The 14,374-nt window shown below is 31.1% G+C and overlaps 1 protein-coding gene across 5 annotated transcripts in view; it reads right to left on the reverse strand.

Annotated features, from left to right (window-relative positions):
• Nucleotides 1-4,360: 4,360 nt before the first annotated feature.
• Nucleotides 4,361-14,374, reverse strand: part of LOC126748242 (casein kinase I) — a 59,326-nt gene continuing 49,312 nt past the window's right edge. For 2 of the 5 annotated variants that reach the window (XM_050457325.1, XM_050457326.1), the window contains exons 8-9: nt 11,157-11,359; nt 4,361-8,126 (exon numbers count right to left, since the gene is read on the reverse strand). In XM_050457325.1, coding sequence (XP_050313282.1) covers nt 8,075-8,126; nt 11,157-11,359 — 255 coding nt within the window. In that variant the 3' untranslated portion in view covers nt 4,361-8,074. The remainder of the gene's footprint in view (nt 8,127-11,156; nt 11,360-14,374) is intronic. The other 3 variants (XM_050457330.1, XM_050457328.1, XM_050457327.1) reach the window with 3 other exon arrangements.

Here is a 14,374-nt window from a genome sequence, read left to right on the forward strand (position 1 = left end):
TATGTGCTAAGTTTTAACTTGATTAGATTTTTAGAAACCAGTGCAAATTAAGTTTAAAGATTCTGTTACATAGATAGATACATTTCCATTACATACATAGATACAACACAAGCTAATAAAAGCGTGTTAAAAATGGCTTTTATTTCTAAAGATCATATCGACTTAAACAAAACTGCAACATTTCAATTTTTGACACTTAAAAAAAAAATTTACTTCTAATCCAAACTACAGATTTGCTGATGACATTATAGTGTGTTCCTTCAAATCGTCCAACCAGTGACATTATCCGACGCCCAGTATCATAGACGTCACCAGGTAGCAACTATTAATGCTGAGCTTAACATAATTTTGGAGTGGGGTGAGTGGAACCTAATTGAGTTTAACACAGGTAAGACTCAGGCTGCTTATTTACAAAGAAGGCTGCCTCTGCCGTTTCAAGCCTTATTATGCTCAAACTTACTTTGCCGCTGTTTTCGTGAGTTCACTTATTAGATGTGGAGGTTGTTGGAAGCAATATGTCTTGGCATGATCATGTAGCGGAAATAGCTAAAGCAGGCTCTCCAAAACTTGGGGCTCTCTTTAAAACAAAAAGGCCGTATACACCACAACAGTTTTTAATACTTTACAAGTGACGTACTACGCTTCGTAAACCCGCCACTGAAACAAGTATTTAAGGGCATGAATAACCTGATCGGATGTTTTTGGAATGACCCAGGCAATCGGCACATTATTCAATATATTTCGCAGGGCGAGATAACAAAAAGAGAATAGATATATTCGCTCGACTCGAAGCGATGAGACTTGCATAAATTAAGAATTATTATTTATTCAAAAGTTATTGTTTGGGATATTCGTAAATATAATTGTTATTGTATAATATATATTTGTATAATATTCACTTATTTTAATGTTAATAACATCCTGCCTGATAATCAATGTGGATTTCGAGAGAATTTTAGTACAGTATCTGCTTTAGCATCTGTGCTTGATGATATATTCAGCATAAATATCCTGGTACTTCTAGACTTCTCCAAGGCCTTTGATACTCTGGATCACCGTCTCCTATTAGCTAAGCTAAAATATTATGGGTTCGACGCGGACTCTGTTCAATTAATTAATTCACTTCTAAGCAAACGGTCGCAAAAGGTGGTCTATAATAAAACCACGCTGAATGCGTTAGATATCCTGTCGGGTGTGCCACAAGAAGATATTTTGTTACCCCTTTTATTTATTATTTACACCATTGATATAATTCCCGCACCTAAGTACTGTAAAACACAAGCATACGCAGATGACACACAAATCTATGTTTCTTTCGATTATAACAAATCGCAATAGATGGTCGATAATATAAACGCTGATCTTCAAGCAATTAAAGAATTATCTGCTGAACATAACATAATCTAAAATTCTGACAAAACTAAGCTATTATGTATCGGTAATAAAATCAAAAGAAACTCTATTAAAAATAAATGATACTACATTTAAAATTGTATCCAGCGTAAAAAATCTTGGCTTAACTATCAACGAAGATGTCAGGTTTAGTGCACAAGTTCAGAATATAACAAGAAAAAGCACAGATGTGCGGTACTCATTAGTACTCTCACATTTTAACTATGGTGGCTTTATATACGGTCCATGCCTTACAGCTCTCGATAAACAAAAATTACAATGGGTACAGGACGCATGCTATCGATTGATATATGGAATCAGGAAGCATGACCATATTACTCACAAAATTGTAGAATCTAACTGGCTAAATATGGAAAGTCATAGAAAACTACATCTTTCAAATTTTGTGCATAAGCCTCTCAATAACACTAACACCTAGAATACTCTTAAAAATAAATTTCTGCCAAGGACAAGCATGCATGGACAAAATATTAGAAACAAAAACAAATTCTCCATCCCCTTACATCAAACATCTATGTATAAAAGATCTTTTTCATATAATGCAATATAATATAATTTCATCCTGATATTTTAAAATATTTAATATGAATAAATTTAAATACAAAATGCGTTTGTTGTTATTTAATCAACAAACTCACCATGAATAAGAAAGGATTTTTTTTCTTATTAAAGACACTTAAAATGAGCATGTTGAGGTAATACTTAATAAAAAAAATTAAAAAATAGGAAAATAACCAAAAAAAGCATATCTAACTTGTGTAATAAACAAACGCTATAATATATTTGAAGAATTTATAAACAGGTATGGGCATTGTATGCTGAACTGGACTAGATTTTGAAATTATTTCAAAGTATAACTATCTACTTTTTAAAGAAAATCTATACCTGCTACTGGATAAAGCTATTCACTTATAAGATGCATGATATTGTTTTATTTTCACTTTAGACGGATTAGGTAGGTTAAGTAAGAGTAGCCACACGGCTAGACTTCGCTTCTCTTATATCCCTATAGAAATGTATGTATGATATTCACAACTGTAAATTATTTGTTTGATAAATAAAAGAGGTTTATTATTATTATTATTATTATTATTATTATTGGGAGATTGTGTCTTTATTCCTACATCGTTTGAACACTCAGACTACACAAGGCTCAGATTCGTCCATCCCTTAAGTATTGTTGTATCATATAGAGCTCCATACAAACACATTTTGAAGCTATCTTTTAAGAAAATCTAGAGACAAATAAAGCCTTGGGACAGTTTGGCGCATAAGAATAATATCGATAAATCATCATAAGAGCATCTCTTTCGAACTGTCCCATATTATTCCACCTAGAGCTGATACGTAAAATCTATTCGACAATGGCGACTCATGAATATCGAGTGCATCTGCAGACGCTTAGAACGTGGCTATATCGGGACTCCTTTTGATGGACAAGTGTAAGTCTGTGGAATTAACTCCCAAAGTACGTCTTTCCCGAACATTACAACTTGCAGAACCTGAAGAAAAATTCCCACAGACATCTTCGAAGCACTGGCGCTAGTCGTGAGACTCGAAACAAAATCTGGGAAAGCTATTATTATTAACTATAATTATCAATTAGTAAACGATCTTTTGAGAGGAGGTTTTATATATTAGGTGTCTTGGCGTTGTTTGACTCCAAAATGTCACTTCATCTGAGACCTTGATCAATTAGTCAATAATAGAATCGTAGGTTTTATTAGACAAATTTCTAGAATTCTGAAACGATACTGACATTTTACTATGTTTATGTTTTTAATAAATTACAATTTGTTCAGTAATATGGGAGTCGTTTTAGGTGGTATTTATTTACATCAAAGTTATTAACATTTTAAAGAAAACAGCCTTAAGTTCTAATAGTGATATTGCGTCGTGATATGATATAACCTAGCGCTAAATGTATTATTAAATTTCAGGATACTATTTTTGGACTTTATGCTGTTTGTATCCTAAATTCTGAATAAATGGGTTTGAAATAATACTAGAGTTACCTTATATACTATATAGTTTAATAGCCACTAAACCAAATGGCAAATACGCTGGCAACATTTTACTTTACTGCAGGTGTTATATATATATTAAAACTGTAGATAAAAGAAAAAATAAGTACATTTACATTGCATTTTCAGTGGTGGCTATCACAGAAAATACATACATATATGTGTATGTAGTAATATATAAGTTAAAGGAAGATAATGAAAAGATTAAAAGATGTTACATGTACGCAGTATAAAAAATAATGCAGCTGATTTCACACTTTGAGATCAACAAGAGAAAGCAATTTCATACAAATTTTCAAATAACAAAACAGAAAATATATTATATATATGAAATGTTTAAATCTACAGTGTGGTTAAGAAGTAAACGTACGTACGCCAGCTGGAATATAGATAACAATAAAAAATTATAGGTTAATTTACAGGACTTACAAAGAAAAAGGCTTTCAAGTGCTATATTTCGTTTCACAAGCTCATCAGAACATTTATCTATATGAATATGTAATGGACAATTTATAACAGTAGGTGGCTTATAAAACTAAAATGTATTAGCTTGCCTTCAGTTGAGTTTAATATTTCCATTTAAAACTGAATTTTATTTAGGGTATTTATTCAAAATAAAAGCATGACAATACGAATTTATAATATAATATCTTTATATTTAATAAGATTTTTTTTTTAAATATAGCCAACACATAAAAATAAATAAAAAACACAAAGATGTACCCATGCTGGTGCTTAACGTCACGATCTATATTACAGCGACATTGCTCGACTAATTTCGTTAATCAATCATAAAGTTTAATTCGAATTGTACATGTAAATTTGAAAAAAAAAATTGCCAATGATCATATTATTGACTATTTTTTTCTGATAATGTCAATAGGGTGCAGTTTAGGAGTTAGGGCAGGATAATTAAAAAATGATTATGTGTAAATTGATGAATAACTTTTTATTTAAATTTATCCGACAGAAAGGACGAGATACTGACAATATAGGACTATAATCTTCTCAAATGTCAGCTCGAGTTATGCTAAGCTATAAACGTATGTACATTTACTTCCAAATCAATCTGCAATAAATTATTATTTACACAAGAACTAAACAGTTATACACAGTTCCAAATGTTAACACCATTGGTCCTGTCCACGTAAGGCTTATAATCTTATAAGTCAAGTTATTTGACAGAAATTAACATGCTTGAGCCCCCTGATGTTTTTGTCTAAAAAATTTATATAACTTTGCAGCTGAGGATGGAAAATAATATATTTGATACTAACAAGCTAACTAATGTATAAACTCTTGTTAAAATTTAATAAGAAATTTATTATGTACAAAAGAACGGAAGCTTGAAGCTATAAAATCCTAATGACAATTATTAAAATGTTTTCCTTCCCTACGCATTTGATCACTCTATTTACATGCTAAGGTTAGAATAGTTGCCATTCTCTAAATGGTGTATTACTTTTAATATGTTTGTAAAATCACTTATCGTAAAACTAAAGCACTGCCAAAAAAAATAGTTAAACAGATTGTTAATTTGCTTCCGATTGCACCGCCCTTTTTTCTCAAAAGCCTGGTAATATTAGACAACGCGTTACTTTAAACAATGATATGAAAATCATTTAACCTATTTATGCTATTTTTTTTAAAGTGGCAAACTAAAAAATTATAAATCAAAATTAGTACATATTAGATGTTAACCTAGAAATAGAAAAACAATTTTTATATTAACTCTAAAATTTTTTATTGGAATTTAACAGAAGCAAAAATATGTTCCGCTAATTAAAATGCTGTGACTCTCATAACTTATATTCGTTATCCAGCTTTTTATAACACATATATGAAATTCAGAATGCACCATAAAGACATAATAGGTTAAAAAAAAGTGTACGTGTGTTCTGATTCAAGACTTAATTGCGTAGAAAATTATTTCCAATTTTATGTTTTAGCCGTTAAAAAATTTAATGAAATTAGAACAATTAATTTTTATTGTCCTACATTTTAAATATTATTCTATATCATACAAGCAATAAATTTAAGGCATCATTGAGGAATTAAAAACTTAAAATTATGTAATCTAGTATAAAGTTGAGCTTTATTTTCGAAAAAGGCTGTAATAACAGGAATTGAAAATAATCAATTACACATACATATATAAACTAATAAGTATTTTAAGGTTTAAGAGTGCCATGGTCGGCAAACATGTACCCTCACGAATACGTTAATTTACAAATATAAAGTATAGTTTACAGTTGTTACAGAGTTGCACCTATGTATATTTTTTTAATATTATTTTTTGAATTTTCGTTTCCCTTACCTAGAAAATTAGAGTTAAGTTTCTTAACATAACTTCTATAAAGCACCAGCCAAAATTGCAAAAAAAAAACAATTAATAACTGGCTTTCCATTTTTGACTATATGATCGAAAAGACTATAAGAAATTAATATGAAATAAGGACGTGCATTAAAAATTATATAAAAAAAACATACATTAAAAAAGTTTTAAAAGAATTAAGAAGTAAATGTCACATTATTTATTAATATCAAAATAATACTTCTAGATGTAAAACTCAATTTAAACCTCCATGAAGTCTTCATTTATTGAGCATTTCATTTATTTTAATAAAATAAAGTTTATATTGCCGAAAATTGAGCACTATAGCAGAAGCGTATTTTTCTTTATACATTTTGTCTACTATTGCAACATTCCAGCATATACTTTGGTAAGTTTTACCAATAAAACAAATTAACGCGCAACGATCTGGCAATAATCACAAAAGCCATATTTTCAAGAAAACCAAACAAATACTTAGAAGACAACAAACACAATTTAGGGTCTTACAAAATTTATTTAATCTCATACGTGTTTCGCCCTGGTCAACTACACAATGATCAGATCTTAAACAAACACCTGCACGGTTTATATAAAAGATTGTTGTTGTGGCATATCATGAATTGTTATACTTTCTCTGTATAAACAAATGTATCAACCGCGCAGGAAAATCTGATGGTACTCTAATATTACGGCAAAATACACGTAGAAATAAATCGGTTATGTTCGATCATGACATTGGTGTTTTCCTTTTTATAAAAAAACGGCCTATTATAAATACAGTAAAACTGCCGACATTCTAAAAAGTAATTAAATTTACGCTATATAGTTTATTCGTATAATACAAATCTTCAAATTTAGATTAAAAAAAGAAAAGAAAACCTACCATGAAGTATGAATGCAAGGAGTAGTGGGGATCTTTAAAGAATAAAGATTGTAAATAATTTTCTCTTCATTGTAATAGCTAAGCTAATTAGAATTTTGTACTTTATCATTTGATTCAATTTCACTGAACTCGAATCAAAACTAATTCATATTTTTTTCTTTTAAGAGAAATATATCGATTTGAGAAACGATTAAAATTTTGATAGCCTACGTCTATAAATATTTCAATTTTTAAAAATAAAACGTTTTTCGTAAAAAGTGAGTGATTAATGTAAATAATTATTTATGCCGAATGTTGCATTTTAATCCTTAAAATGTACATTTAACCTACGTTTCACTATTTCCCAAATGTTGTAAGTTTTATTTATGCCGGTAAATTTTGTAAAGTTTTAATAAATATTTATTTGAATTATAATCTACTTCAGTAATTTTTAAACATATATGTACATACCTGAAATATGAAAAAATTATGTATTATTTCATAAAATATGGGGTAACTTGTTCAAGGGATTATATATATAAAAAATTGTAAATGAAAACTGTACATTTTTGTTAGCTACAGGCAGGGTAACTTCAAAATTTTCTGCAGTTTGTCAGGTATTAAATTTTATTTTTACAGTGCTTTATTTTTACCATTTGTGTAATGTAAGTAATGACATGAAACAAAATAAGTAAGAAATAAACATTACATAGATACATACTTATGACGGATACTCAGCTATAACCAACAATTTGTTTCTCTTAATGTTTGTTACATCTGAGGCTATGTGATGCCAGCAATGTAAAGATAACCAATTAAAAAAAACAATAAAAATTCAAACATTTTATAAAAAAGCAACATCACTGCGACGCTTCCATAACGTTAGCACATCTTTCATGTTCATATAAATTGAAGTAAAATTGTGAATAATAACAATTAAAACTTAAAACACACGCTAAACTAAAAGTAAAATGTAATATCCTACAAAGATAATATTTGGTTACAATAAATAATGACGGAAATCTATTAAAATATTGTTAAATGATAATAGCAGTACATAAGTAACAATAAAGGCTTTTATAAACAAGTCCATTGAGTGTTGGATCTGCTCAAACGTATACAATATTTTATGAAAAACAGCATAAATAATTAATCAGATGCATTAAAACAAAATAAAAAATTAAAGTACACAATATTTAGACTTGCATCATATAAAAAAAAAAAACAATCAATATTAGAGCAGACCAAAAGCATTCACAATATATTAGTTTAAATAATTTTGTTGACTTAATTAAAGCTAACCTATAATAATTCGCTAATTAAAAGTTTTATAACAATGGTCATCTCACAAAAATCATAATAAGTTCAAGTTAAAGTCGCCGCACTGCTGTGGCCGCATGGCAGCAATGTGAGGTGTTGATCGGTCTCACTATATTGTAGTCATTTTGAACGGGGATTTTTTTTCTTCTTTCGTTTAAAAAAGCAGCAACATCTGAAACAAATAACATTAATAAGGTGGAATTTTCAATCAGAAACGACACTATACGAAAACCAATTAACTCGTCACTTACAAACAAAATATCTGCAAACCACCGTAAACTTACTTAGGACTAAATGTACTTAAAGCAGCTGTTATATATAATTTCATAGAAGTTATAAAAGTATTGTAGTTAGGGTGAGTCTGAATAAGACTGAAAAAAACGACCATAACATGTTTGTAAGTCCAAAAAGGATTATTTATAATATACAGCCTTTATCAGCACTCATAAGCCTCAAAATACCAGCATTTGTTTAATAGCACACCGTTGCCAGGATAGTCGAAAGGTTAGTTTGCTTATTACTAGAGAATTGAGGATGGCAAACAAGAACAATACAAGCTCTCCTATTGACGACCGTTCACTCGTATAAGTTCACTGGCATAAGTAACTAATGGCAGAGAGGACGATCCACGTACAAGAGTATATGAATTGACCCTATTAACCAATTGGAGCCAGACGATATTTTAACTCAAGTTTAGTTTGTACTTTGTACTTTTTTTAGTTCGACACATTCATGCGAATGAATTCAGGACGCCCCGTTTAAATATTTGACATCCCGGCGATGGTTTCACGAGCATTGAAATTTGGCGCTAGTGAAATAAATACCATGGACGGAGATATTTTTTAGAATAATTTCATGCCCAGTTCTACGAAAGACCGATTAGATCCAGAGACCAACTCGGATGAAATTATTACGACTGATCGACCGAATGCAGAGAAGGCTTTGGAAGAAATACTCGATGAGGAAGAAAGAGACAATGGTTATGATCACTCAGAAAACATTCCAAAGGACACATTGATGTCCAGGAAAAAGAGAAAGCAAAAGACAGAAGCGTTGAAAAAAAAGGAGAAACAGAAAAAAAGAAGCAATTAGAAGAAAAACTAGACAAAAAAAGGAATAAAGAAGGGGATGTCCGTGTCTATCTATTTTCCGCACGAAATTATCGCAAAGAAAACGACGAAAGCGACTTTCAAACTAATATAAAATTGGCCATGAGTATATGTGCAACTAGAGAATAGCATTTACTGATTTTTTCGAAACAAATTGTCCTTAAATTCAATCCTTTTCTACTTTTATTTTTATTACCACCACCACTTTTGAGAAAGTTGAAAGGATTTGACGCGATTTGGAAGCAAGCACCTGATTAGATTACCGACAATGTTACATAAAAATAGCAACTATAAAATGCAAGCAGGAAAAGATGAGCCAGTTATACCTGGAAGAAATAAACATATTAATATTTTTAAGTGAGAGATGAGCATAGCTTTTTAAGCCAGGATCCATATCACTGGCAAAAAGCAATATTGGAAAAATTTCGAAACTGCAAGTCATGATTATGGAGAAATCTACACCAATAATTTGACAACATTGAACACAACCGATGCAGCAGAAATATGCTTCTTAAAATACTGCGAACCAATGTTAATTTATTAACATAATCGAAGATAGGACTAGAGTGCATTCTCATCAACATATATTCCGGTTGTAAAGCAATAGATCACTCATGATCTCGAGAAACACTATAACAAGTGCATCACTCTTATGTCAGTACATTGAAATCTGTATGCCCTCATTGCAGTCTCTTGATGGTAAGTCAAGAAACAGTAGGTTTAAATTAATCTTTATAGCAACTGTTCGCTTTCGGAGCACATAGGACAGCAAAGGCTTAAAATCTTTATTTTTATTCTAAATTATTAAACTCCCAGGCACTAAGAATACCAATACAGCAGATAAAAAGACAACCGAACCTAAGAAAAATCAGCCTTACCAGAGTTATGTTAAAGTGGGGTGGCTGTAGTTAAAATACTTTATATAGTCATAAAAATATATCAATGCGGGATTTTGATATTTCTGTTACAAATGTAATAATAATAATGTGCAAAGTATACCTGTGCCATGTTTTATTAAAATTTTATGTCCGTGAAAAGATTATTCCCATCACAAAAAAGAAAATAACAAATACACAGGCTGTTACATCAAATGTTGTATTAAAAAATCAATTTAATTAAAAAAAAACATATTGGGGCTCCATTATTTTATAAATCAGAAAATTGCATATTCAAATATACATATGTGACTTTTTTCCTTAGATTTTTAAAGGTCCCAACAAAAAGAAGTCTTATTTGATTTAAATGAATGGTGCTGCTTATGGAAATAAAAGCATTAAAGTCAGCAAACAGTACTCAAATTTGGGAAAAATCATTAATCACCTAATTAACTTTGGTAACCTTGTTTTTAATAGTTCTATTCGAATAAACCAACTTTTTTAATTAGAAACAAAAGAAGTTTTTACCATAATAGAACACGATTAAAATCAATTTTTCGCTGATCAAATGTTGGAATCAATAATGTTTTTATTAAAAAAACGTTTTTGACTTGAATGACGTCGAATCTTGACTTTAGAATCAAGTCCGAATGATCTGTGATATTAGTATAGATTACTAAAATGGCTAGCCTGTATGTGTTACTGTAAATATAACGGTGTGAAAATGCAATGTAAATAATGGAGTGATATGCTGGAAGTCCCGCATATCGCGGCTTTTTTCAAAGTTAATAATAAATAGTCATAAATGAGAGGTCGGACTATGGTTTAGTTGGTTTCATATCTAAAGAGCATCAAAATAGGTTGCATTTCGTTGTTTCTGCGATTATCTGCGCTCACGTAAATTTGATAGTTATTAAACAATTTAATTAACAGTGGTTACAAAAATTACCGGTTTCATCACACTTACCGTAACAGTTCAGCAACCATTTAAAAAACAAACACACAACAAAAAGCGGTAAACTTTATGAAAAATAAATTAAATTTACGTAAAAAATTAACCACTTCTACTTAAATGGCCAACAACAAGTTACTAATACAAAAACTCTGTGTTAGTATTTGGTATATACTAAACTAAACTTACACTTCATGAAGATGTAAGGTCTAATTATACAGATATTAATTACACACACAATATATTTAAAAAAGCTGATTACGTACTTAACATACTTGGTTTCATCAATGGCTTCGATTTCTTGAGGCTGCGTTATAGGGGTGTTACTGTGTCCAGCGGTTGGGTCGTCGGTATTCAGTTCCCCATTGGTTGAGCTGACGACCTGCACAGAACCATGCCTATCAGCTGGGGTTAGATTACCTAGGGTACTCTGTTTAGAGGTTTCAGGCCATGCGGTATTTTTGTTTGTCTGAGGAAAAATAAACGTGTACCCTTAAAAATGATTCATCCTACTCAGATTGGCAAATCAGTTTCTTAAAAAAAAAGAATAATAAAAAAAATGTCTTGAACTAGGTTGAATTTATTATTTAATTGATATTTTACTTTTTGCTCATAAAATGAAAAAAAAATTATACTATACGCGATTTATTATACGCAAGAACACACTTTTCAAAGAAAATTATCTATTTCTATTTATTTAAATTTTCCTCTATTTATAATCACTGCTCGATATACAGCTGCGAAACTGTATCTTAGATTTTTTATTTAAAAACCATTTATGGAATCCCCATTTCATATCAGTGATGGAAGTTTTTTGCAGATGACTCGACTATATTTGTTTATGCAATTTGTTGCGGAGTACACATCATTCGAACATGGATTAGAGGAATATCTATTTACACTATCGCTCAAAAGTATTTGCCCACCATGTATTTTTTTTAATATTTTAAATTAGATACAAAAATCTTATCTTTATAGCTATATTTAGATTGTATCTCTTTTGTAAATTGCATATATGTTTACATACCTATCAACCATAGTTGAAAAACATTGTTTATTTAAAAATAGTCTTGCAAATAACAAACAATGTAGTGAAAATATGCACTTCTTCTAAAAAACTAATCTGTTTACAGCTCGTTTCCGATGAAATTTAAAAACATTTAAAGGTGTCTAGTCTTCAAGAATTGATTTTGTGTAACATAGGTAAATAATTTCGCTTGCTTATTGACGATTGTCACCGTTTCTTTGCTAGTTTTTCAACATTCATAAAACAAAAGAGTTATCGGTAGAAGCAAAAGGTATTATCATTGGACTTCATAAGGCTGGAAAGACTAACCGTCAAAATTCGACGGATTTAAGAATTCCAAGGCGGACTGTCGATAGGAAATTCACCAGAGAAGGGACTATTAGCAACAAACCTCGATCGGGAAGGCCAAAGGCAACAAGTTTAAAGGAGGATTTAAATATTATAATTATTACAAGCAAACGCAATACATGCCTTACCGCCCCTGAAATCATAGCAAAAATCAACTAGGAGCGTAAAAAAGCGGTCAGTGTTTCGACAGTAAAACGGCGACTTTATAATGCTGGTCTTAAAGGACGTTTAGCTGTATCAAAACCGCTACTGAAGGATGTTAATAAGAAGAAAAGACTTAAGTGGACCCAATCACACAAAGAATGGACCATTGATGACTGGAAGAAAGTTCTCTGGAGTGACGAGTCGAAATTCGAGGTTTTTGGAACGAAGAGGCGAATTTTTGTTCGCCGTTATTCCAATGAAAAGGTCTGTAAACTGTACCTGAGAACTGTATGGTGGCCTCAGTTAAACACGGTGGTGGTTCGGTGATGGTGTGGAGTTGTTTCGGAGGATCTGCAGTGGGCGATCTAATTAGAATAGAGGGAATTCTTCGAAAAGAGGGTTACAAAACAATTTTAAGTGACAATGTACTTCCTTCTGGTACTCGAATAATTGGGAAAAACTTCATCTTTCAACATGACAATGACCCCAAGCACACGTCGAAATTGTGCAAGCAATATTTAGGTCACAAAGGCAACATCTTCTGAAAGTTATGGTATGGCCCCCACAATCACCTCAATCCTATCGAATTACTGTAGGATGAATTGGATAGACAAGTGCAAAAATCATGCCCCACATCAAAAGAAGACTTGTGGAGGATCATCCAAGAAGAGTGGCACAAGATACCTCAGGAAACTTTGGACAAATTAATTAGAAGACTACCGAAACTCTGTGAAGCTGTTATTAAAAATCGAGGCGGACATGTAGATGAATCCAAAACTTGATTTTCTTAAATTTAATTAATTGAAAAATGTATTGTTTTTCTTTTTGTTATAAATAAACGGTTTCATAAGAATAACTGATGTGTTTATTATTTTTAGTTATAACTTTAAAACAGTCATATGTGAGCAAATACTTTTGAGCGGTAGTGTATTTAAAAACAAAAACAAATTTTTTGATGAGATTTATTATAAATTATTTATTATAATGCATACTTAAAATATGGTTCTTAGTAGCTGTATTTCAGTTAAATATTAGTAACTGTATTTCAGTTACTAATAATGTTAGTATAGGGCAAGTTGACCCCAATCACATTATTTTGACGTAAGGAATCTACTGTTGTTCTATGTCCCATTACTTTCGGGACATCCCGTATAAACTTTTATTATTTTTTAAAATAGATTATTATTAACACTCTTTTAGTGCTTTGTAAAAGTTTCATTAGCATTTAAGGCTGCCCGACACTTTAGTATGGCAGATAGGCATGGAGTAAATTAATCTTTGAACATTTCTTAAGGAAAAATCTCTGATTTATGTTTTCCTTAGCAAACCAATTTTTTACTAGCTTGAACAATGTTAAGGATCATTGTTCTGTTAAATTATACATCGGAATAGCTTATATTCTATTGCAAATGAAACCACTGTATTTTTCAATATCTCTTCTTATTGAAATCGATCCATTTTGTCCTGCACGGCTATGTCGCAAAGCCTGCACGCCATTTCGTCGCCATGACGATGTACCGGACACATCCAATGTGGAGAAGAAAAGGAAAAAAAATAGCGTGATGGCCTCTACCGTTAGGATCTCCGGGATGAGGCTGATCTGGAGGATCCATCGGGCATAAAATATTTAAGAGTGGATCTATGTAATATAAGAGGTCTGAATACGAACATAAATGCCGTGCACCAACATCTGACGAAAATGAACTTGAAAACAACCAAGGTTTATATGTTGTATCCTGAATATGGCCTCCACACCTGATTTAGGTATAATTTCGGAGTCGCCGTCTTCATTATCGACATATCTTGTCAGCGGAATCTCCAGGGTTCGATGTTATGTGGTTTAAAATAACAACTGAAATATCCACAAAGTATTTCTGCTTCCCCTAAAAACCACCCAGCGATACACACTACAGAAGGCTTTTCACTGACCTTGCTTGCCAAATCAACGATCTGTAAGCAAACCAT

The sequence above is a fragment of the Anthonomus grandis genome, chromosome 22 (genome assembly GCF_022605725.1).
Source record: "Anthonomus grandis grandis chromosome 22, icAntGran1.3, whole genome shotgun sequence".
NCBI lineage: Eukaryota > Metazoa > Arthropoda > Insecta > Coleoptera > Curculionidae > Anthonomus > Anthonomus grandis.